Source organism: Numida meleagris, chromosome 18 (genome assembly GCF_002078875.1).
Source record: "Numida meleagris isolate 19003 breed g44 Domestic line chromosome 18, NumMel1.0, whole genome shotgun sequence".
In the NCBI taxonomy this organism is placed as follows: domain Eukaryota; kingdom Metazoa; phylum Chordata; class Aves; order Galliformes; family Numididae; genus Numida; species Numida meleagris.
Window position 1 is genome coordinate 8,638,171 of NC_034426.1, and position 25,353 is coordinate 8,663,523.

Here is a 25,353-nt window from a genome sequence, read left to right on the forward strand (position 1 = left end):
AAGAAGAGTCTTATAAATCAAGTGAGGGTTGGGAACTGTAAGGACAAGGCTCGTCCTTCAGGTGACAGCTGCTGCTCCTCAGGGGGGGAGCAGAGAGCAACCCCGTGTGCTGCCCCTCGATCCTGCAGTGCTCCAGCAGCCGGGAGCAGCAGCTCCTTGGGAAAGAGCACAGGGGTGAGGCACTGACATTGTAATTAATTCTCCCATGAAAACTTCCCTTCTGATTCACCCTATACTACAGAGGAATTGTGGAATACTTTTAAGACAATCATTGGTGGAAAAGTGTAAAGTGTAAGAGAGTTCCTGCTCCTCTGCTCTCCTGCTCTGACCAGCTGAGGCCCTGGGCTGGCTCTGCCCCCTGCAGCCAGCACCAAGCTCCTGCCCTGAGCGGCTGGAGAGGTCACTGCAACAGGTGGAGCTGCCACTGGGTGTTTAACAATGTGATTACTAAAAAAAAAAAAAGGGGGGGGGGGGGCTATTTTTTTTCCGTATGTGAACAAGGCAGTTCTTGTGCTCGCCAGCAACTCTGGGGCAGAGGCTGGTAGAGAAGAAAAGCTCAGTGCCTTGAACTAGATTCCCTCTTCATAGTTCTAACCCCTTCCTGTGCCCTGGCACATTGTAGCTGCTTCCAGCATCAGTCACCTATCCACATGGAAAGAATTAATTAGCACTTCTAAAGTAAGTACATGTAACTGTGGGGCTGCCTCATGCCCGTTATCCCTCAAAAGAACTTGGAGCGGAGGAGCAGAACTGGCCAAACAGCCCCATTTTCACTCCTCCTCCCAGGGCTTTTCACCCCGTTACTGCAGCCTTCGGAGGGAGCTGGGCACAATGGGCAGAGCACACAGGGCTCCAACCCTTGCCCCCCCCCACCCCATTCCAGAGCCCTCCTGGCAGTGGGCACAGCACTGCCGCCACACGTAACAACACACATGTTTGCTACAAAGCCCACAGACACCGACAGAGATGAGAGGGCTGAGAGCAGCACCCCCGCTCAGCCCCAACACAGCACACAGGAGCGTTGTCCCAACCGCAGGGACCAAGGCGCTCCCACCCCCTCCCAAAGGCAGAGCCCGTCCTGCACACCCCTCCTGCAGGTGCAGCGGGCGCTCCAGCACCGCCAGGCTGTGCCAGGAGCAGCAGGCAGGGGCACGGGGCGCAGCGTGGGAGCCCCCCGCGGTGCTGGGCGCAGAGCTCACGGTACCGGCGTACCCGTCATGGCCTGGCCGCGGTGCTGGCGGAGCAGCTCCGTGCTGCGTTGGTCCGGTCACGCTTTGTTAAATAAATACGGTACAGTTAGACAGCTGTAACTCAATTCCGCAGGCGCTCGTGTTTATACATTTTCCTCGTGTCTCTGGCCAAAGAACACACTTCCTCTGGTCAGTCTGATTCGAAAAAATAAAAATGTCACTCTTCCAGCATTTCCCGGAGCCTCCCCGTCTCGGTACAGCGGTCGCAGTCGAGCAGACAAAGGGCAATTCTGAGCTTTTTTTTTCTTTTTTTTTTTTTTTCCCTCCACTGTACCGAGCAGGGGGGGAGTACAGGAAATCGATGCTCTTACGTTGAAGAAGGCGAGTCCATTGTGGAGAGGATCCGCACGATCTCCGCTCGCTGGGTGGGTGATATATGCTGGGTCATGTGCACGATCGAATCCATGGCAACCTCGGGATTGGCCTGGACCAGGCTGGAAAGAGGCGAGAGTTAAGTGCTGGCTGCCCCGGCCCTCGTCCAACGGCTCCATAGGGGAGCGCTGACAGATGGGCGGGAGGCAGCGGGCACTGGTGGGAGCTGACCGCGGCCTGGGCCCAGCATTGAGCAGGGTGCTGCTGCTGCTGGGGTATGGGCCCATCTCCCTCCCACTGCAGCACGGGCAGAGGAATGGAATGGACGGAAACGCCTGGAGATGCCGCGCTGAAGGGGGTGACACACAAACTGCAGGACCCTTGCTCCATGCCCTGCCCCAGCTCTGCCCTCCAAAGGCAAAGCTGAGAGCCCTCCCCTCTCGTGCACAGAAGTTCCCAACGTTAGAGCTCTGCCCGTCTAACGCAGCGCCCTGCGCGTGGAGCTATGTTACTGCAAATACGGCAGTAACGCTTCAAGCAGGAGGGACAGCTCGACTTCAGGGGTGGTTTAGTATTGGAGGGGCGTGTTTGCTATAGTTCTAAGCTAGAATGAAAAGGGATTCGGCTTTTTATGGCCTGCAAAGACTACATCTAGAAAAAAGTCAAGGGTTGGAAGCGGTACAGGTGTTCTGGGCGGAGCCGCTCACCTGCGGATCTGCTTCAGGATGTAGTCCCTCGAGATGTACTTAATGTTTTCCTCCACGACCGAGCGAACGCCTTCCTCCTCCATCAGCTGCTTCTCCAGCCACTCCACCAGGTCCTTATTGCTGTCCCACAGGTACGCCTGCCAACAGAGCACACCTGTCACACCCTCTCCCAGCGCTCGGTCCCGGGGCCCCATCACTGCCCGTGCCCTTCTGGAAATTTAACTCAATCCAACTTGAGACCTGCTGAGCACAGCCAGCCCCTGGGCAGGGCAGCTTCTGCGTGGCAGCCCAGGCCCAGCGCAGCTGCACGGCCCTTCAGAAGGGGTCCCACCAACAAAACCCCATTTTCTTCTGCAAGATCATTTCACCTGATATTTGCGAGGTAGTTGACTACATAATAATTCAGGAGTGTGTTAGGCGCCTAATAGCCTTCTCGCTCTTCTCTTCTCCTCTCATTTTCTTTACAAATCATTTAAGAATCGTTTTGTTAATGGTTTCCGGAAAAGCAAGTACCACCATTAGCACTCATTCATATTTATGTCATTTTATTTGGGTAATTAAACACAAAGCTCGTCATTTAAAGGTGCACTATCCTTCTCTGTTATCACTAACAAAGTCAAAGTCAGAATGACAATGAGCTCTGCAGTCAGGCACGAGGTGGCTCGGGGGCACGCGCTGAGCAGGGGGATCCCGCCCTGCACGAAGCCCCAGGTTGGGTTTCTTCCTTAAAAATGACGTATGGGGCTGTCTTAACCCAGTGATGTCATTTCAACCCAAAGATTCTGCTGATTGCATTGTTTTTTCCTTCTTATTATTTTAAACTCGTTAGTTTCTGCTCCTTGCTGCTGCCCCCAGACATGGCAGAAATGCTCCCTGCATACAAAGTAGGGCACTTGGGAAGACTTCAGGGAAGGGAAAAAAAGCCCAAGAAGCTGCCTTACTATTGCAGACCTGCGTAAAGCTAGATTTACCCAAGAATCCCAAAGCTGTTACTTTAGGAGAATATTTAATACTCTTATTAATCATTTTTAATCCGTTTGCTTTTAATTAAGAAACAGCATGATGCTTTCCTATCAACATATGCCAGGGAGCAGATTAATTGTGGCTTAAGATAACTCTCCTTGATTGGTGTAATGTATTAGCTAACGAGATGCCCGCTTTTAAAGACGCTCAGACACTACCTTGGAAAGCCTGCTGCCCTCCAGAGAGCACGTTCATCCCCCCTGCTTTCTGGAACCCCTGACTGTTTGTGACTTTAAAAATAAAATAAAATAAAATAAAGAACTCGGAGGATTGTGACAAAAACAACCTAAGAGCCGTGCCGGAGATCGCTCTTTACAGATTGCCAGCTTCAGAGTTCAAGCACAATTCAAAAAAAAAAAATCCTCAATGCAACCATCAGATGAGGATGCTGCTGAGGTGACCCCCCCCATCCCCAGCAGCTAAACCTGGCAGCGAGTTGTGCCCCTGCGTGGTGGCACTGAGTGGCCACAAAGAGCAGCATGTCTGCTGCCAGCTGTGCCAGACAGCAGCACCTGCACGCAGCCTTCCCCCCATGGGCACCCTTCCTTGCTCTGCCGACAGAGCTGCCCTTCTTTTTCAGATGCTCAGATTCTCACAATGATAGCACTGCATAGCCACATGCCTGGGGAGAAACCTACTGGAACTGAGTGTACGTGCTTTCCTGGTCTGAAATAAAGCAGTCCCATAATGTAACTCATGATCTGGAATGTTCCCAGAAGTTCTCTTTCATCACCCAAAATATTTTTGGACATTACAGCTGAGAACCAACGATGAAGTTCCACTTTGGAGAACTTTGCTGAACTTACACCAAGGGAAGACCACGGCCTTGGTGGAAATGCGTTCCCACTTACCTTCACTGTTCCTTCCACTTCCACAAACCAGCGGCGCAGCATGGCCTGGATCTGCCCGTCGGTCAGCTCAGGGTTGGCATCGTGGATCTTCTTTTTGACCACGTCTTCGAGAAGGAGACGTCTGAGCCTCCAGTAGAAGAAGGTACGAGAAGTTTTCCAGTCTAGAATGTCCTGTCCAGGACAGAGGTGGAGAAGGAGAAATGAGCGAGGGGCAACATTTCCATGGAGAGATGCTTCAGCCTTGCTCCCCACGGAAGTAGGCGGCTTTCACTCACACTCAGTTGTGCCACTCACACAAGAAATACAAAGATTCCCAGGCCTGAGCTGTGAAGACGTCCCCGCTCAGCCACCCCAACCAGTAACAGGGTTCCTGGGCACTCACCGTGATGGCCCCTTTCTCCTGCATGCGGCCGGGCGTGTCGTGCAGGTCAGCAAACTGCATGGCCACCTGGTGGTAAATGGGAATCAGGAACTCCTCCCGCTCCTTCAGCTTGCTCTCCAGCTCCTTTCGGTCAGCAGCACTCAGCTCGGGGGTACCTGCAACCAGGCACAGCCGCAGGTCAGCGACCTCCGACAAGTGGAGGCATTGGGAGCAGAGGTTTCTCCTGTTCCTGCTCACGGGATGCCTTTGGCCAGGAGGAATGCCAGCCCCTCCGCCCCAGGCAATGCCAAGAGGTCCTGAATCAAACCTGAGTGCTCCGGCCCACATTTCGTGCCAGCAATATTCAGGCAAGAGCTCCAAAGGAGGTTTCACCATGGAAACTCTATTCCATTTAAATGCCAAATGAGTTGAGCCATCAATTGAGTGACAGATTCACTGGACTTGCTCCTAAAAAAGAATTATGTTCCAGCACGGCCTTCATTTCAGCCCAAAGCAGGGGCAGTGCGAGACCCCCAAGCAGCGCACGCCGTCCTGCAGGCATTCCACACTGCTCAGCTCCCAGCAGCCAACACACGGCTCCCGGCCAGGGAACAACGTGACGGACAGGAGAAAACTGTGCTAAGATGACAAGGTCCTCTGAAGTTCATCATTCTTCACTTGTTTTAATTTAAAAGACCAAACTCCAATTAACACTGATTCAAAGAAAAACACCTTAATTTCACCCCACGAAGGGCAGGAACCAGACTAAGCTAGGACCTCTGCCGCTGATGCTCGTGTACGAGCTCCCTGCACAGAGGCAGTGTACTTAGAGCCAATCTCAGCTCAGCCGAAGCAAAGATTGCAGTCAGATCCAGATGACACTGTGCTGGATGCTCGGCTGAACCGTGCCGGTTTGCACCTCCCATGCACACCAACAGCTCTGGCTGCAGGCTCAGAGCAGCTCAGCCCATCCCTCCCCTCCTGGCGCCGGGGCAGGGTCAGGGTCAGGTCCTGCTCAGAGCACCTTCCTCACACATCAGTGCCACCGCCCAACTGCATGGGGCTGTGTGCGATCCTGCTGTGGTGCACAGAGGGCAGCAGAGCCACAAAACAAAGAAGTGAGGGGAGTCAATGGGAGAACCGGGCCAGGAGCTCCGTCCTCAGCACCCCGTCGGCCGAGCGTCCCGACCGCGCTGCGTGCTGTGCGAACACCACTGAGCATTTCGGGTTTCAGTCTTTACCATTAGGAAAGGAATACTGGTGAGATTCACTACCGAGCTTTTCCGGCTTTGATCTTCATCACGTGTGAAGGGATGGGATTCAACACAACACCTCCCACCCCCTGGGCAGCGCGGGGCCGCGTCCCTGCAGAGCTTCCCTTCCTCCTGGGATCACGCAGCGCTGCGCTGCCCGGCCCCTCCAGCACAGCTCCCCAGCCGAGCCGTGCGTCTCGGCGCCTACCGATACAAATGCTACCCAACCTTTCCAGCGCCGGTAAGAAGGTTTTAATTAAGAGCAGCGACTCTCGTAACCTTCAGAATAAAGGATGAGGCGTATTTATCCACGTTCAACTCGCCTGTTCCTGCAGCCCCTGTTCCAAACGGCGACGTGCGCACGTGAGCCCACGCCGCTGCCGGGTCCCGGGCTCCGCCGCGCACCGAGAGCAGCCAGGCCCAGTAATGATTTAGGTGAGATTAACAAATATGTCAATGTCTATTTTCTGCTTAATTTAAAAGTGGCGTCTATAAAGATTTTTGACTTCTGAACCCTGTTCTCCTGAAAGAAAGAAGGTAACAATGAGGAGGGGGGATAAAGAGTGATTATCCCATCATCGATCGTTTGTCAGGAGCATTTCTTATTCACTGGACTATTGTAAAAAGCTAAGCTCTCGATCAATCCTGTAAGCCCCCCGTACAATTAAATATCTTGGAATGGTTTTCTTTCTTTTCCAGGCAGATCTCGAGGCCTCGGGGCTTTTCAGAGAGCTCGGGCCTTATTTATTTATTTCTCGGGAAAAGTCTCCTTCCACAAATCTCACCTGGCAGGGAGAGCGGGCTTAAAATATGGGATTCCTTTGCTCTGAAGGTACCGGACAGTTAATGAAACCGTTACCATTTAAATCATAGGAACATTATAGACCTGGAGGTATGGATCGGCCGCTGATCAATGGGAAACAAAGCAGCAGTGCCGCGGTGGGGGACGCAGCGGAGATGCCGGGGCAGGAGGAGCTCCCCGCTTGGCAGCAGCGCGGGGCACGCTCAGGTGGCCCCAGAGGTGCCCTCCAAGAGCCACGTTTGTGTCGGGCTGCAGCTCGCTCTGCAGAGCCCAACCGCAGCGCTACGTATTTCCCACCTCTCCATCCCACCACGTCTTCTCTTTTTTCTTTTGGTCTATCGCAGAACTGCCTCGGACTAGCTGAGAAATTGCCCCGGGGAAGAAGCATTCACATTGGGACGTCCCAAAGATCACGCCCTGAGGTGAGAGGGCCGGGACCCGATGGGAAAGGGGCCCTCCCAGCTGCCCCCTGCCCCACACGGGGAGCACCCGACGCAGCGGGACCCGCAGCCACCGAGCCAGGGGCTGGGGCCGCCCCGACGCAGACGGATGGGAGCACGGCCCCGTAAATCTGCGGGCAGAGCTCTCCGATGCTGAATCTCAATTTACGCTGCCCTCCAAAAGTGAAGGGGAAGCGTCGCGGCAGAGAAAGCAACACCTAAACTACTTTGATTTGTGCCCCATTAAACAAAAACCCTCTGCGGGAGCAGCCCCCTGCCCAGCATCGCCTTCAATAAAGTTCCTGCCGCTGGGAAGCGGCTCAGCAGGCCCATGAATCACGGCCTCCCATAACATTTAGTAGCAAATCGCTTTTTTTTTTTTTTTTTTTTTTAAATATGACCAGTTTAACAGGTTAGACAAAATGACTTCAAGAAACGTTATTGTAGGTTCCCTCTGATTGCAGAAAGCCAGGCAGCTTCTGAATCAATTTGGTGGTTTATGGTTTCTAAGCTGTTAAAACGTGGGATTTGCTCCCTCACCCTCAGCACAACAGCCTCAGCGTGGCAAAGCGTTGCCTTGGCCCTTTGCTCGCCTCTTTCCCAGCCACGCTCCCAAGGGCCCGGCACAGCCACGGCTGCACACCCCCCGCAGGCCCAGCTGGGGATCTGCTTCTTTCCAGGTAACATGGTAAGAGCCACCCAGTGACAGCAGGACGCATCCATTTTAACCCTGGCCACCACCGCCCCATCCAATTTCCACACCTGCAGGAATCCTCCCTCCCAGCTCTCCCCTTCTCTTCCTCTGCCTTTCCCCCATCTGCTGCCGGACAGAGCCCAGCGCAGCCACCGGGGACAGGAAGGTCACTGCGAGCTCACGTCCCCGCAGAGCGGGCGGCTTTGGGCCATCGCCTGTTCCTTTAAACGAGGCTGCTTGTAATTGCTTCACTAAATATTCAGTAGGATTTATGTTACAAAGGTGCAATACGCAATAGCAGTGAAGGTCACACGTGCCCACGACACGGGCTTGAAACAGCCTCGTGCAGCTGCACCGCGCGATGCTCCGCCCTGGTCCTGTCCCGCTCTGTGTTAGCAACACAGCACATGGGCCTCCCAGAAGTGTGTTTGGGGGAATCCATCACGGCCCTGCAGGGAGGGGCTGAGGATGCCGATGGAGGAGGTGGCAGCAATCGCCACTTGCTCATCTGGGCTCCTGGCCGCAAATTAACAGCTCAAATGCGGCAGCACATGCATACAGAAGCAAAGGCAAAAAGTTACAGCTACACCGACTGCGTTTCTCCCAAACTTCCTGAGACACGGCACCACTACAGCACCATTTTTCTTAGTCACTGCTCAAGAAAACAACCAGCATTTTGATTAATTACAGCACAGAGCAACAACCCACCCCCAGAAAATAATTACCGGACCTCTGAGCCACAATCCACCTTTCTGAGCCGGAGCTGGGAGCGGTCCCGGCCACAGCGCAGTGTCTGCACCGCGGGCTGGCAGCTGTGCGAGCAGCCACTGCTTCCCAGGGCGCTCCTCCTCCCACACTGCACACAGCTTCACGTGGAATCGGGTTTGTGCTAGCACACAGCCAACCCCTTCTAGCAGGAGAACCACACACATACTTCCCCTTTCCCACGGTCAGTATCTGACAGGAGAAATGTGATAATGTAACATCGAGTCTCGCTCTAACTGGAGCCATTCTGCCACCCCTTCGCATTTCACCCCATTTTTGCCCACATTACGCCATACAACTGATGCATCGCATGCCTGGGATCTGCATGGCAAAGTTAGTATTTATTCTGCTCCTAACTGTTTTGTTGTAACAAATAGAAGGAATTGCATCCCTGTGTTGCTGTGAGCTGTGGCTGCAGTCCGACTCACTGCACCGGGCAGGACGGGACCGCCCTCCCTCCTCCCCTCCTCTCTGTTTGGGAACAGCACAACTCTGAGTGACACCGCAATCCAACGCGGGGCTAATAAACATTTCAGGACTAGTGCCGGGGAATTGATAATGAACAGATTTATGTCAAATGATTCGATATCTGCCGGCCTCCGCTGCTCTCACACTCCCCCACTGCGGCCGGAGCGCGGCGCAGGGAGATGCCTCCAAGGGGAGCGCCCGGCCCCGCTCCCCACGCACGGCACCTCCCGCTGCCGGCAGCTCGGGGAGGGATGACAGCCACTCAGGGGTTAAAGAGAGGCAGTGAACCCCCAGCTAATGAGTAAGAATTCAGCAGGCAGTGTAAGATAAATGGAGCTTTCTCTGCTTCTGCTGGAGTCAGCATGAACTGCGGCCCTGCGGCTTGTTTGTGGCAAATGGAGTGCGCGAAATATCAAAGGGCAGTGATCCAGAAGAAGACCGACTTTGACAAATTTTAAATTGGCCAGAAAGAAAACCAGCAAAAAAAAAATTATGCAATTCAGTGTGTCCTGCAATCTTAGCTTTCCTGCTACGGTACGGAATTAGCGGCAAAACAACAGCAATGATCGCCCGACGCTGGGAGCAATTACAGCCATCTAAGTGAGATGCTTATCAGTGACTGAAGCTTTTAGAGCTCTCCCTACGTACAGTTTTAAGTGACTTGCTCTTGTGTTGCAGTCGTTTTAATTAAAGCGTATGGAGTTTGCTGGGAGTAATTGCCCTGCACAGGAAGAGGGGGCAGAAAGGCCTGCACGGCTCCTGCCTCCTCCCCCAGCCGGGAGGGGCACAGAGACCCCCGGCACAGACCTGCCCCCGTCCCTGTCCCCATGCCCGTGGTGCTGGGTGGCACGCCATGGCTGCTCCCAGCACGCCATGAGCTCCGCTCTCCACTCCCTGCATTGCTCCAGGACTGGGCTGGCCCCAATCCCCCATGGCAGCTCTCTTGTGTGGGCTGCTGGGGTTCAGGAAGGCGGCCACACGGGGAACGAGCTGCAGCCCCTCAGCCCTGAGCTGCACGGCCACTGGGACCCGCTGCCGGGTGCCCCGACTTGGCGCAGTCGCGCTGTCTGTCCGCTTCCCATTGGATGCTGTCAGTTTAACACAGGGCCAAAACGGGTTTTGCTGCACTACAAACATTCAGATGGCTTTTCACTGCAACAGACACGGGCAGAACAACGCAGCCATGGGACAGCTGTGTCCCCTTCCCCACTGCAGGAACGCACAGGAGCCAGACCAGCTCAGACAAACCGCTGCCCTGCACCGCTGCCCACCTGCTGCACGGCCAGAGAGGGAAACAGAGACTTTTAAACTGCTATCAGAGAGAAAAGTCTGTGATGCTATCAAAGACATCAGCAAGAAGCTGGCTTTCAGCAAGCGCTCTCGTTCCTAACACTCCCAGCACCCTTCACAATTACTATTCTCCTCCCAAGGCGTATCACAAGTCATCTTGTATACCAACTGTTGCACTACCACAAATTAAAAAAAGCCAAAGAATAAAATGTAACCGCAGCAACAGAGACGATTTATCAGTCATTTGCAGAACACTGCTCCTCCTGAAGGAACCCAAAAGGTTTATAAATTCACACCGTACCCACGCAGCCTGCTTCCTCCACTAGAATGTACTCAATTCTGGAGGTAAAAAGAGGCTCTGTAAGATTATACTCTTATAGTAAGAGCCAGTAAAGAACTCTTTAAGGAGTCTATTCTCCCGAGAGAGTACACATCTAATATTAAGTGCATTTTGCTGAACACTCCGTATTTTGGGCTGTTGGGCACAGACCAGGTGTTGGGATTGCTTGGAATGAAAGGCACTGTAATAGCACAACACGGGCGGTGACACGCGGCTGCTGAGCACGGCAAATCACCCCCTATTTACCAAGGAGGTGAGGAATATATTTTTGCTTTCTTGAAACTGAAAAGCAGACATTGCTACCTAAAACTGCCTCGGGCACACAGAGACAGTCCAGCAGCCCGAGTGTCTTCGGCCAAATCCTTAATTATGCCAAATGACACCAGCTGAGGGTTTGGCCAAAAATTGCTGAGATGGAAACTGGAGCCAAGCATCTGTAGCAAGTGTCTGCTGCAAGGCCCCATCAATTAAAAGAAATTCGGCTCACAAAGACACCTTCTATCTAGCACCTCCCTACGTACGCTGGATGCACACCAATCCCCTCTCACACGCCCATACACGCAGCCTGTCTCATCTGGTTTTCTTCCCAAGTTAGATGACAGTAAATAAAAATTATCATGAATTTGATAAAATGCCTGAGTGCCCCTTTTTAAGGTCCATGACCACCCTCATTAGCCAGCAGGGAACGCTCTGCTGCACGTACCCAGCCGCTCCGCCAGGCGCATGTAGACGGGGTCCACTCGCCTCATTGTCTTCACCAGGTCCTTCCTGCGGAACTTGATTTCCACCGTCCCCTCCGGCTCCAGGATCCCTCCTCTGATCAGTGATGGGAAAAGAGAAAAGAAAGGCACGTTCAGGTCATCAGACAAGGGGAAACACAAAATGGAATGGTTCGATGTTGTCTAGAACGTAGAAAGAAGCAGGGAAGGGAGGAGAGAGACAAAACAAAGAGGGAATCGATCTTAGCTGTGGTTTACCCAGTGCCACTGCACACGAGGTGCCCATCCAGCAGCACAGAGCACAGCCCGGCACCAGCGCTGCTCTTGGCAGCCTCTGTCGGCTGTGACCTGAAAGCTTCTCTGAAAGGTAGAGCCTTGTGACACACCAATTAACCAAGCACATTCATTAGAGGAGGAGAACAAGGTCAGTGCTGAGCTGCACTGGCGATGGGAATGATCACAAACACACTGCAGTGTGGAGGGACAGGACGGCAGTGCTCCCAGAATAATCTTTTTGGCCACAGGAGCTGAGGGCAGCAGAGCCCGGCTCAGTGCTGCCAGCACGCAGGCCGTGTGCCCAGAACCTGCCTGCTCCTCCTGATGGCTGCAGGTAGCACCTCCCAGCGACAGCGTGCCTGTCCTGGCTCACCCCTTCCTGCCTGCTGCAGACAGACCAGGCAGGGCTAGCTTCTTCCTCCAAGTGATTCAGTATCACTGTATTTTAGAGATTCCCGTTTAAAAGCATGCTTCCAAGGGCTTGCCTGTCGTTCTACATCCCGTAACTAGGACTTCACTTATGCAAGTTGTGCTCTGAGCACCCCACCGGGCTGTGGGACCAGATGGCCTTCAACGGTCCCTTCCAACTCCGACAGTTCTACAACCCTATGCCCCCACCAGACAGGCCAATACCGAGGGATGCTACAGCGCACACCGACAGCTCCATGCTGAGCCTCGGCCCTGCCCAGCTGCGGGGCTGGGAGCAGCCCTACCTGCTCTCGCGGTCCGCGTACATCTCCATGTGCCGGGGGTTGATGGTGGGGTCGATGACGGCCCAGGAGCCGCCCCTGAGCTCCGCCTGTGGTGGGATGTAGATGAGCACGGGCTGCCGGTATTCCCGCAGGCCGTCCACGATGTAGGCACCGAACTTCAGCACCTGGTCGTACATGTCTGCAGGAAAAGGACGCAGTGTCAGGGACACCGGGTCAAAGCAGAGAGAGGAACGTCACCCCCTCCCCTGCCACGCTACAGCTCCTGCGGGTGATGCTGGCCCTGGGCAGGGTGCCCAGGAGGGAGGTGCACACACACAGATCCTGATACATCCTTATAAAAACCAGTGAGTGAGGAGGGTTCAGACATGGAATCGCTCTCCTCCCCTCTTCCGGCTTTAAAATCTATCCAAGACATTTTGCTGAAAATTCTGACGAACTCCACTGCGTGCAGACAAAGCACGGGAAGTATCTGCCCCAAAGGTGATTTACATAAAAGAGAAAAGAATGGAGGCAACGAGAATTTATATGAGATGATAGTGTTTGTAATGGATGTAGTTTGTAATGGAAACAGGCAGCCTCGAATACATATATTTTGTTACACATAATTATATTTAGAAGCATCAAATCAGATGTATAAGAAATGAGAAATACTTATCGGGATTATCTGGTCTGCCTCTCTGCCCACATGGGACGCCATCCTGCGCTTCTTTCCAGCGCTTTTTAAAGCCTCGATTTAGAAATCCCAAGCCACCAACTCTCATTCTTTAGGGCCATTTCCACAGCATTCAGCCAAGTTTCCCCTCCTTTCCCCATCCCAATTCATTTCTCATTGTTCCTCCTTGCTTCACCCCACATCCCATGCACACCCACTGCCTGTCAGTCACAGTCACGAATGGATCGACACCGGCGTTCACCTGAAATCCTTACAGAGAAAAAGCCACAGCTGGGGAAGAGACTCCATCCTAGGCCGGCACGTCACAGCCCCCAGGTTAAGGGCAAGCATCAGCACAGACACAGATAGGCCCCCAGATCTTTGGGAAACACTCACACACTAAGAGCGCATACACAGGGTGTATATATGTGTATGTGTCGGTAGCACAGGCTCTGATGCGCTCTGCCCAGTTCACTTGCAAGGTCATTGCCCAAACATCCAAGGAAAGGAATTTCCTGATATTTAAGAGATGCCAACGAGGAGCAGGACCATCTATTTCCTCTCCTTGTGAATAACTGAATTCTGGCAGAGCGGCGGGGCCGAGAAGCACGCAGAGCTCCAACCTTTCCATTTGTCCTGAGCAAAGAAAAAGACCTCAAAAGGGGTGACAAATTTATTACTAATTACACAATTATTTTATTATGTAGTGCTAGTAATAAACCACTTGAAGTACTTTCAGCTAATTCTAGTGTTAAGAAAATAATTGCTCGATTCAAATTATTTTAACTGAATTAATTCTTTACTAGACATTTTTTACTAGAGCTACATAATAAAATAATTGCGTAATTAGCAATCCATTTCTCACTCCTGCCAAGGGTATGTATTTTACTCAGGTTAAGTCTTGGGAAGAGAGGAGCCCCTGGTGCAGAGGCGGGGTGCTCCACGCTGCACAGCCACGCACGCAGCTCCCTGGGGATCCCGCACTGCAGCGCTGCACTCCCCTGCCAGGGCCCAGCACGCCGTGCCTCTGATCTTTTGTATATGGATTTACACCAACTTCAGGCTTCTCTTGCACGCTCGACACTTCCACCAAGGCCCATTTCTGCCTGCCCAGATGCCCCTTCCTGCCTTCAGACAGGCTATGAACTCCTACCTGCCTACGCTAGGATTAGCGAAATTAAAATGAAACATGAATTTTCTGGGCCAAGTTTCAGTCCTGTACCAATCTGAAGCCGAGCAAAGCAGCCACGCTGCAGTTGTCCTCCAGGAAGAGCGGTGCTTGTTATTCAGCAGGGCACAGTGCTCGCAGCGCGCTTCCCCGTGCTGTGCCTGCTCCGCTGCAGCGTGCACCAGCGCCTGCGTCGCACCGACCCTTCCCTGCCAGAAGCCGCTCTCCTTACACCGCCGTGCAAACACCGCCGTGGGATGCACCAGGCCGGATCGGTGCAGACGGCTTTGTGCATTTCGGGCAGCGTGCCCTGAACCTCCGAAGCTGGAACGGATCTCATCAGCTTGGCTGGATTAGCAGATAGGACCCGAAGGTAAACACCAGGCGCACGTTGGCTGCAGACACATAATGAAGCTCGTAAACCCATTACATACAGCAGCACCGCCGTTCAGCACCAGGTAATCAGAGATTTAAAGCAGCCCTTTCCTTCTGCTTAGGTTTTTTTTTTATTGTTATTTATAACCTGTCCCAGGGAAAAATAATAAGTGAAACATGAAAACCCAACCGCGAGTGACCCTGTAGCACAAGCAGCGCTGCCGTTAATGTCGCGGGGATTTGCATGCTATCAAACTATTCATGCCGAGTCCAAGACCCCGGTGCTAATTTCCAGTAAATTTCATGCTTGATGTCTCCCCGTCGTGGGTCACTGCCGGTTCGCCTAAATAAACCACTTCCAAATGGCTCCTCCATCTAAATATTCAAGCCAGTTTTTATAATTTAATTTTGCATTATGCCGAAGAGCCTTCCGGCCAGGCAGCGCTCGCTGGGGGAAGCGCGGGCACGTTGCGAGACGCCTCCATTCCTGTCCTTCCTTTATTTATTTCACCACCCGAATCGGACCTCCTAGGCCGACGAGTAAAGGGGCTGGGCTTTTTTTTTTTTTTTTTTTTCTCCTTTGCTTGCTTTTTTTTTTTTTCCCCCCTCTGCTAATGTCAATTTTCAGCATAGCAAGAGCTGTCTCTAATCTTTTCCTACTCATTACACACAATTTTGGAGTCATTTTACCCACAGTGCAGCCGGCTCCTGGCAGTGTGTTTGTGTGCACTGAGGGGTGGCATAATTGTTTATTTTCCCTCCCTGCATAATCCCCAGGCAGCGCTGAAACCAACACTGCCAACACGGCCCCGAGGAGCGCAGTGAGCTCGGGAGGGAGTGGGGCTGCCCCCGGGCCCCCAGCGAAGGCCATGGCAGAGCGTGCCCCACGCAGCGGCTCCGTCTCTCCCTGCTCTGCCAGGAGCTGCTGTGCAGGTCGCTGGGGATGCGCAATGCAGCGCTGGCATCTTCCCACACACGAGCACCTTCTTTTCCACCCTGGGCCTCTGGTTCCAGCTCGGAAGCTACGCAGTTTCTGAGGAACACGCGCACTGTCACAACGGCAGCCCTCCCCAGTGGGAACTTCTGCTGTTAGCAGACCTGTAACGTTCCTTCTGTGTGCTAAGTGCTGCACAGAGGTAAAAGGCCGTAATCCTTCACTTATTTACATTTTATAGTATCAATCTCACGTTCCTGGCACTTCACAGAATTTCAAGTAGCAATATGTGGTACAGAAATCTAACTGCCAGTACATTAACTGAGCAATTTTATAACCCTGCGTGTGAGCAAGCACTGCCACCAGAAGGACTGCCCGGGCCTGGGAGCCCGTCCCCGACTCACACAGTGCTGTCAGCGCTTCCACTTGGTACAGCGTGAGCTTCTGTTACCCAGAACTGCTGGCTTACCCAGCCCCAGTTCAAAGCTGAGGCAGAACGATATAAAGCAGAAGGTGTTTCCTGAGATTAGCGCTTAATTAGCCCAGGTTGGCAGCTGTAAACTTTGTTAGCAACTAGCCCACTGTTACAGCCCAATTACTTGTTCTCACTGTAGCTGGTCTGGCCAGTTCCTGTAACCCTATGCGAGGGTATGTATAAAAATACAGCTGTGTTGTTACATTGAGAAGAACCTGATCTCAGATTTGCACTTGGCACATTCAGTGTTACTCCCGCACTGGCTGTTAAAGACAAGAGCCAAGCAGGGAGGAGAAGAACAAAACCCTTTGCCACCACCACAGGTACAGCAGCACCGCCCTGCAGGACAACACCATGGACTACACGAGTGCCGTTACCTTTCATGCCACCAGAGAATCCCCTCCAGTTGGCAAAGACCATCAGAGGCAGCCCCTCTCTGTTGAAGTCGTTGATGGCCTGGGCTGTCTTAAAGGCAGAGTCGGGGAACCACACCTGACCAGCCTGCTGGATGATCTGCGGGAAGGAGAAAGATCAGTAAGCCCTCCATTACCTTAGGAGTTAGCACAAAAAAATATATAGAAACAGCTGCAGCAAGAACTGCAATGTGGAACAACCGATGCAGAGCAGAGCACACAAAGTGCATAGGATCTGCTTGCCTGCAGAAAAACTGGGACAATCCTTCTGTCACCAGCATCAAGAGGAGCGATGCCCCTGATTTACCCATGGGGAGATAGCACGGGAAGCCTGGTGCTGTGACTGCTGTAAGAATGAGAAGGAGAAAGAAAAGGATATGCAAAGGAGAAGACCCAGAAGAGACAATGTAGGGCCACAGCTGTGAAATCAGGGAGGAGAAAAACAAAATGTCAAAGCAGCAAGAGCATGAAACACTACGGTCACAGCCAGAGAACAGGGAAATGATGTTTCCAGCACCTCACTCCCTGCATCTCAGCTAGCCCACAGTAGAAGCAGAACTACCGGGGAACGTGTAGCAAACTGCCAACACAGCCGCCCCTGCTCCCAGCCAAGGACTGGCTCTACTTGTGTCCCGTATTTGAAAGAAAAAAAAAAATCCCACCAGAACAAATGCTCTTTTCTCAGAGACATCTGCAGAGGACAACCAAGCACGCTCAGCTGACCTTGGCCTCCGAGTCCAGGTTCGCGGGATCGGCGGGGATGCTCAGCTCCACTGTTCTGGTTTCTACGGCAACTACTCCTACAGGTATTCCTCCCAGCCTGAAAGGAGGGGAGACGCGTCAGAATTCGTATTTTCACTGTTACACAACTAGACAATTTTTCCAATTTGCATCAAAATACTCAGAAGAGACAAACAATGCACGCAAATGGAGGAGGAGGCCGCGCCGTGGCCTTTTTGAAGAGCTCGGGCATGCGGCCGGATAATTTCAGAGCCGAATTTAGAGTTCTAGTTCTACAAACCGCCACGTGCCTCGCTGAAAATGAAGCAGAATAGAACTTGCTGCAGCTGTGCTGCTGCTACAACTCCCTCTAGCTGTGCAGCGCGGGGCAGAGGTTTGGGGCCGGCTGCCTCGCTGCCCCCATCCCAGAGCTGCAGCCACCCGAGGCGGGACAGCACGGCGATGGGCACCAGGGGGCTGAGCACATTCCCATTCGCTGTGATGAAGAGTCTGCCTGGAAACCCGTAATTGCAGAAGCCGTCTTAAATCGGTAACTTATAACTTCTATATTAGGGCCCATGTGACCTAATAAAGAACATCTTTATCCAAGTATTACAGTTATTTATTGAACTTGAAAACAGCTCAAAACAACTTCTGTTTTCCATTATACTTCATATAAATTTTATCAGGCTAGCACATGAAGATGCTACATCTTGTTTTATAGTGTGTCCCTGGACAAGTTGCCATAGAATAATAAAAGACAATTTACAGCCAACAGCACACATATTCCAAACATACATACAAAAGATGAGTTTTGGCAGCACTTATAGGAACAATCCCAGAAGAATACATGTGTATTTGTTTTTTCAAAGTGCCGCTGCTTTCCAAAGAAGTTGGTTTCATTTGTGTTATATATACGTGTGCATGCAAGAGCCCAGAGCAACTCAGAATTTGTCACAAGGAGCTGCAAGAGGGGTCGAGCACTGGCCTAGATGGAGACCTCCCAGCTTTGCCAAGCCATGGGCTGTTTTTTTTCCTGGAATACTGCTCAACATAAAAGCCTTTACAAGGTGAGAGTACCTCGTGAGATAAAACTTTAGCGTGTTACAGACGGCAGATAAAAATACTGAAGTGTATCACAAGGTCACGGGACAACCCAGGGTTACATGCTGCAGTTCGGAGTGGAGTCTGCGGGTATTTTAGGCTCCTTTCAACAACGTGTGAAGATCAGACAAAGTTCTGAGTGGAAGGGAACCCCTGGGACCAGCAGCGGTCACAGACACGGAGCTCCCGCTGGCAGAGCCGAGCTGCACAGAGCCCTTCGGCCGGGCAGGAGCAGCCCACGTTCTGATACGGGACCTAAGGAAACAGGCAGCCTCCTGAGCACTTTCTGCTCTAGGAGAGTCCAAGGGAAGTCTCGGTGCAATTTTAGGGGACAAAAAAAAAAAAATAGCCCAACTAAAGAAGGAACTAAAAAAGGTGACTGAGGGCTTCCTGAGCCCAGCTGTGACCTGCATCCAGGACCCTACCTGCAGGCTTCTGCTTCCTGCCAGCTCAGAGTGCATGCACCCAGAGCGACACAGGCTGCAACTATTTTTAGAGGCAGGGATCGAAATCTCAAGCCAACAGGGAACATTTTAGAATTCTACACAGGTGCTACTTCCCAGCAAGGCAAGGGGAAGTGACAGCTCCAGGTCCCTGGAGCCGCACATTTCTGCAGCACAGAAGACACCCGAGATCAGCAGATGCTGCTTTGGAAAATGCTGCAAACAATTCCATGCAAGTTTCAATGTTAAGCTCTTCGCTTGCAGAGTCTCTTGCAATTTGTTCCAGTTTTAGCTGAACTTCTCTTGCAAGTCAAGAGTGACCTCAGGACTCTAAGCTGTGCACCATCCCTTTGGCTAACAGCCGCAGGAAGGCCTCGCTGTGACCATGTACCCAGAGAAACAGGTTTTGTCTTCTGTCATTTTTAACAGTCTCTCTCTTTTTGGCTTTTGTGCATGTCACCTCCAAGCAAGACAGGAGCAATGAGCAGTGCATGCTCCATTCGTGTGGTAAAGAAGTATCCTATTCAAGTAATGACTTATTTTTACTATCAACTTTGAAATGAGGTTCCAGAAAAAATGTAAAGCATGATGAAAACACGATTTCTACAAACATCTAAAATGTCTCTCAGCATTTACCTTGCTCTGCCAACCACAACCGTCTGTGCCCAGGGCTGCATGATCTCCAGGAAGGAGCCATTGTCGAAGAAACCACTCTGCCATTGTCCTTTCTGACCTAAAAGGAAGGGGAGAATGGAGACATCAGAAGTGGGAGGAAAGGAAAAAGTCAGAATACAAAAGGAGCAACGGAAACTTGCTTAAAAACGCCAAGTGGAGAACGCGGCGCTGCCTTTTGATGTATTTATTTATTTAATTTTAAACAGATTATAATACAAGGGAACATTAGACAGCTGAGCATTTGTCTGCCTTCAGCCATCATGTCTTATTTCATTTGCTAGCCTGCATAAAGACAGTCATTTATCAGCAAAAGCATCATTTATTGTTAAACGATGGGGTTCAGATAGCAGAGGGACTTTGCATGCTCTTAAATAAATAACTTTTTTTTTCCCAAGATACGACAAACATTTGTCAGGAGGCAGCAAAGTCATTAAAGATGTTTTTCAAAATGCCTATTTCTATTTTAAAACTTGGCTTGCATTCTTCTCCGGATTCTGCCTGCTATCTCCTGTAAAGAACAAACGCTGAAGAAATGCAAAAAATTCCATAATGCTTGAAAACTAGATGGCACATCTGAGAGCGTTTCACACATTCCTCGGGAAAACCTGAAGCAAAGTGCTGCGCACTGAAAGCCGGCTCGCTCCGTGCAGATACCAGCTGCATCCCATAAACTGGAGCAGGCTCTAGGAGGCACCACGCGCTGTCACACCGACCCACCGGCCCAGAGCAGCAGCCACTTCCCAGGGCCTCAAGGAAATCAAACCCCTGAAGAGCGCACTGCCACCCAGAGCCTCTGCCCACCCAACAGGTACAAAGCACAACTTCCCGTGGGAGTCTGGCTCTTCTCTGGGACTTCATGAAGCTTCTGCCAAAAAAAACACCAACCAAAAAACCTCCCTGCTTTAGGCCTTGGCACAGAGCTTCTGAGGAGTGCTTTAATCTGAACAAGCACCTTTGCTTCTGCAAACCCAAGTCTAAAACCAATTAAAAGTGGAGATCCAAGCAAGCTAACCTCTGCTGACTTAAACAGGATGGAGAGTGTTTTATCAAGACCAAACTTGTAATTACTGTGTTCTACATTCCCTGCCTCTGTGGCCCCACTGTAAAATGTGACCATCCATTTCAAAATTATCTCTTTATCGTGAGCCCAAAGCTGATCGTTTAGATTCTGGCCTCGTGTCGGGCGTCAGTTTGAAGAATATCACGGCAATATCTCCTCTAATAAATGGCTTTAACTTTTCACCTAGGAGATATCTGCTTTAACTTATCACAGGGAATCATCTGCTTTCCTTAACGCTTCCACTAAATTAAAATCTGAAGTCACTCGATTTGGAAGCCAGCGTTTGCTGCGCTCAGACAGCTGGATGAATTACTTGAGAGATGATGAAAAAATATTATCCAAAAACAGAAAACTTAGTTTATCACAAATCTCATTTTAGCCCCCCAAACTCATTAATAACAGCAGGCATAATGGTCACCCAGTTTGCAGCTTGTACACGCACAGGCTGCACAACCCCAAGTGCATGCGTGGGGGTTCAGCGGTTGGCAGTGCTTCCAACGTATTTATTCTCCAAGATCTGCAGGAATGCTGTGCAATTCCTCAAGCATAAACACTTTTGTATTTGTGCTTTCCTCTGAACCGTAAAAAGAAAGTCTATAAAAGTAACTATTACTTGTAAATGTTCTCCAGCACTCGGAATTTACATGCTATTTTTGTATATTGTATCTAAATCCCTTAGAACTAATCATTTCATAAGCTCTGAAATGTAGTTGGATGCAGGCCTTGGACTTTTCTTCCCATTCCAGCCAGCCTGATCCTTTTAAACCATCCACATTCACGGGCTGCCTGGCTGGGGGCAAGAGGCAGAACAGCATACTTCAAGGCTGGAAGCAGCTGTAGAGAATCTCCAGACAGAATAGATAGATTCAAGCTTCAGAATGCTCCTGGCTTGATTCAAGTCCTGAAGTACCACAGAAAAAAGATCCAGACTCGCAGGGTTAGCACACAAGGCCTCCAGCCTCATTTGCTACCATACCCTCATTCTTTGGTCTCTGTAATTCTAACTATGCAATGGGCACAGAACTGCACCAGAGTAATAACAACTGGATGCTGAAATTGGATTGTTGACAAAGCAGTAACAGATGTGGAACCTTGAGTGCCTTGAAGCGAGACACAACACAGCATGTCCCGACCACCACAGATCTACGTACTTGGATTGGGGCGTCCCGCCAGCATCCAGCGAGGATCATAGGGAGTCTTGGTAGGAACAAAGTCTATGGCTCTGTCTATAGGATCCTTGACCTTGAGGATAGGAACAGGGCTGTATACGCTCTAAGGAAAAAAGAAAAATATTGAAAGTAGTAATTCTAAGTGGCTTTGCATCAAACACCAAATCTAAAGCACCTGGTCGGAGTCCTCTTCCCACTGCACAGTACAGCCCTGTAACATGGGATCTCGGAGCCTTGGCAGGAGTCTGAAGAAACTTCCAGGGTGCTCCACACACTCTCAGAACCCCTCCTTCAGCATCACCTGGTCTGCATTGTGCTTTACTCGTTCTTGAACTTTAGGCACTAACAGCATTTGCAAGGGCTGGCAATTTAATTTCTAAAGGTGACCAGGCCACTGGACTCATTCATGCACTCTTTCCTGAAGGAAGGTGACCTGTGTGTTCTTACTGCTGCCTTCCTGGCTGCAGAGCAGCTAACACATGTACATCAGCTCCTACAAATTACTGCCTCAGAGAGGAACTTAGAGAGCTTCTCAGGAAGAGACAACCCACTGCTGACATCAAGTCCTGCCACCGAGAGTGCTAAAGTCAGGATGCCAGGGGTGTGATGTGAGAGTACACCCAGCAGCACCAGGCTGCCCCTCATCCCAGCTTCACGGCTCAGTACCACAATGCCCAACTGCTTCCACCACAAGTCTAAATCATTTTGCTACAAACACAGGAAAAAAAAAATGTTTAGAGAGTCCGCCCTCCTCCCCAAAGCCCTGTGAACAAAGGGAACGGGGAGGGACATGCTGCATTCCTGCAGGGCCAGGAATTACCTTGGGCATGTAGGAAAGCCACAGCAGGATAGTGTAGACTCCTTCAAAATCGTCGCACACGGTGCCATGCGTCACCCCGTTGTTGTGCATGATCTGGATCCCGCCCAGCTGGTTGTTGGAGGTGTACACTTCCCGTCCCAGCACCTTGAAAGGAAAAGCAGGGAAACCATCAGGGGATGGGACGCGGGCAGCAGGTGCTGACTGAGGGGATGCGTACAGCAAGTCACGGTCACTACAGCACCACGGGACGGAGCGACGGCTCCCAGCAGAGCTTCCCATGCCCTGCGCACGGCTAAGATCTGCAGGTACGGATTTCCAAGGGAAATGGCACACGTGGAAAGCTGAGGCCGAGGCAGTTGTCCCATCTGCCCTTTCTGAGCAGCTGAGACATGAACAAGTCTCCTGAGCACTGACCCGGGCACAGCGAAACCTTTAACCGGGGAGAAAAGCCACGTGCTGCAGCAGGTACAGCGAAGACAAAGCCCCAGCTCTCAGAGAGGTTGGGAGATCAGATGAGCACCGCGTCCGACTCTCCCGCACGGCTCCATCTCCATCCTCAGCCCGGGCTCCGCAGCTCTTTTCTCATTCCCCCGCTGTCTCTTTCCATTTGCCCTCTCGCTGACTGATACACTGATCTCTCGGTCACTCGGCTTTCTGCTCCAATGAGTCCATATTACTAATAACACCTCTGCCACGGCCAGTTTACCTCATGAAGGCAGGAGCACATCATTACAAAATAAACTCATAACTTTGACATTCTAGCAAATATATGCCGTTTGTTATTTTTATGGGTTGAGTCTTTCTAACAGACAGAGGGCATTACATACCTGCTTCATTTAGATCTTAAAACCCCCTCAGACGCAGGCAGACAACCCGTCCTCCCCCGGCAACCCCCCAGCACAGCTCCACTCAGGACGAGGGCCCCCAGGGGAGGATCAGCCCGAGCCCAGGGCAGTGCAGAGGATGGGGTGCTCGGCTCTGACCGCTTCTGAGGGCAGAACGCCTGACATCCTGCCAGGAGCGCTGCTGGGACACAGGGGTGCCATGCTCCTCGGGATCCGATCCTTCGGGCAGAGGACAAAGAGGTGTCCAAGGGATGGGAGAACAGAAGCTCTGCTCTGGCCGTAAGCTGCCCTGGACAAGCAGTGTTCTTCCTGCACACACCAGTTAATCGAGGCTGAGGTCGTGCCCTGTGCCCACCATTACCTAACTGCAAAGGTACGACACTACCGTTTGCTAACTCCAAAGGAAAGCACGAGCCTCGGGATGCCAGTCACAAGCCTAGCTCAATGCTTTCCGCAGAGGAAAATAAAAATAAAGAGGATTTAAACTCCCCATCTATGAACTAATGCAAACGTATGCACATGCAAAATGGGCCTCTGCTGCCGCTTATCTGGAGACTGCGCCGACAGCGCAGGTTTACCGCCGCTGACAGGCAGTGAAAGCAGCCTAATATACCGCCTGCTCGCGCCCCTAAATCCCTTTTTGGAGATGAAGACAGATATGCAGCTCCTTCTCCCGAGTGCCGCAGACATCTCCGTGAAGTGGCAGAGCACTGCGAGGGGCTGCATGAACAGAGCCCCCCCCAGCAGCATTCACCCATCACCGTTTGTCGGCAGCGCAGCCCCGGGCTGCGTTTAAGGCTGTGCAGAGGGGTGACGTGGCTGGCCCGTGTGCCTGCTGCAGCTGAGCTGGGAGCAGAGGTCAGGAGGCAGCGAGGGGCCAGCAGCGCACACAGTGATACGGGGCTGGAGAAAAATGAATGCAAGGGCTCATCCATTCGGCTCTGCTAACCGCCTCATCTCTGACCTCGCAGGACTACATTTTTAAAGGCTGACAAGTAATTCAATCTCCAATTAACAATTTTAAATGGCGCAATGCATATCGCTGTATAAATGTTTCTGCAAGAAAATATCCAAGGGTGAAAGGGAATACGTCTGCTGGAGGAGCCCAGAACTGATGCCTCTGCAATTAACCCATTCAGATATTCCTCAATAAGACACGCGGTCAGCAGAGGCACGAGTGGATTTAGAAATACTGCCAATCAGTTAAATGGAGAAGGCCAGAACCAAGGGAAGACTGCATGGGATTAAAGCCTGAATGGAACACAACCAGGGCTCAGTGTGCAGAGCGGGTCCTTCCTGGCAGAGAGGTCACTTGCTCCCCAGGGACAAAGATACAGCTACCACAGAGCAGAGATGAGGAAAGGTGCAGCAAGAGGGGTGGAAAGGGACAGAGGCCAACTCCCAAAGCTCAGATACACAACACACACGAACCTGAATTTATCAGTAAGGCTTAACCTCTAATCTTTCACCTTATCTGATGGGAAACCAGACAAAGAAGAACATCCACAAACAGCAAGGCATTGGACAGCAAGCTTCTGGCCCCAGGAAATTGGCTTTAAATTTAAATTCCGTCCACTCTACAAAATCCAGAAGACACATTTCTGCCCAGCCCACTGTGACACGCCATCAGTAATAAGGAACAGCTGGGGGTCACTGGCCCCGCACACAGATCCCACACTTGCTCCTTCTGAGGTTTCCCCTTACTGTACTGCAGCATTCCGGTGCCCGGCACTTGGGATATCATCTCCAGTTTCCCGTTCATTGCAGCTGCTCTGACTCCTCTGCACCTCCATCTCAACAAAAAGATGAGGACATCAGTGAAGTGCTCCAAAGGAGATGGCAGATCTAGAACTGCACGTGTTAAAGCTCAGCCCGTGGCTGTAAGAACACAAACCACATCCCAGATAACACAGCCTTTGATACCCCACGCTTAGAAAATACCCCAGCAGAACTGCCACCACCTATCTCATCTGTTCCACAGAAGCTGTCCTAGGAGGACACCGCGTTTCTTTTCACTACAGAGGATCTTTTGGGAAGTACAAAGGAGAAGCAGGGTTCCAGCAGCCCCTTCTGCCTTCAGAAGGCCCTTCCCACCAGGCCTATGGGCAGGCCACGTGCATGCTGATCATCTCCTAGCCCTCCAACCCGCGCTGACCAGCGGCTCTCGCCGTGCTCCTTTGCAGAAGCCGAGCTGCTGGAGCTGAGACATTCATCGCCGAGCTGCTCTGCCTGCAAA

The 25,353-nt window shown here is 51.7% G+C and overlaps 2 protein-coding genes across 12 annotated transcripts in view; one reads left to right on the plus strand and one right to left on the minus strand.

Annotated features, from left to right (window-relative positions):
• AATF (apoptosis antagonizing transcription factor) overlaps positions 1–2,851 on the plus strand; it is a 50,518-nt gene extending 47,667 nt beyond the window's left edge. For both annotated transcript variants that reach the window (XR_002444006.1, XR_002444007.1), the window contains one exon: positions 1,532–2,851. The gene's annotated coding sequence lies outside the window, so the exon portion shown is untranslated. The remainder of the gene's footprint in view (positions 1–1,531) is intronic.
• The window catches only part of ACACA (acetyl-CoA carboxylase alpha), a 113,626-nt gene continuing 89,584 nt past the window's right edge, over positions 1,312–25,353 (minus strand). For all 10 annotated transcript variants that reach the window (XM_021415725.1, XM_021415726.1, XM_021415729.1 and 7 more), the window contains 11 exons: positions 22,273–22,416; positions 21,435–21,555; positions 19,185–19,281; positions 17,005–17,101; positions 16,246–16,381; positions 12,265–12,442; positions 11,260–11,372; positions 4,526–4,680; positions 4,144–4,314; positions 2,270–2,406; positions 1,312–1,684 (listed from right to left, as the gene is read on the minus strand). In XM_021415725.1, coding sequence (XP_021271400.1) covers positions 1,558–1,684; positions 2,270–2,406; positions 4,144–4,314; positions 4,526–4,680; positions 11,260–11,372; positions 12,265–12,442; positions 16,246–16,381; positions 17,005–17,101; positions 19,185–19,281; positions 21,435–21,555; positions 22,273–22,416 — 1,476 coding nt within the window. In that variant the 3' untranslated portion in view covers positions 1,312–1,557. The remainder of the gene's footprint in view (positions 1,685–2,269; positions 2,407–4,143; positions 4,315–4,525; positions 4,681–11,259; positions 11,373–12,264; positions 12,443–16,245; positions 16,382–17,004; positions 17,102–19,184; positions 19,282–21,434; positions 21,556–22,272; positions 22,417–25,353) is intronic.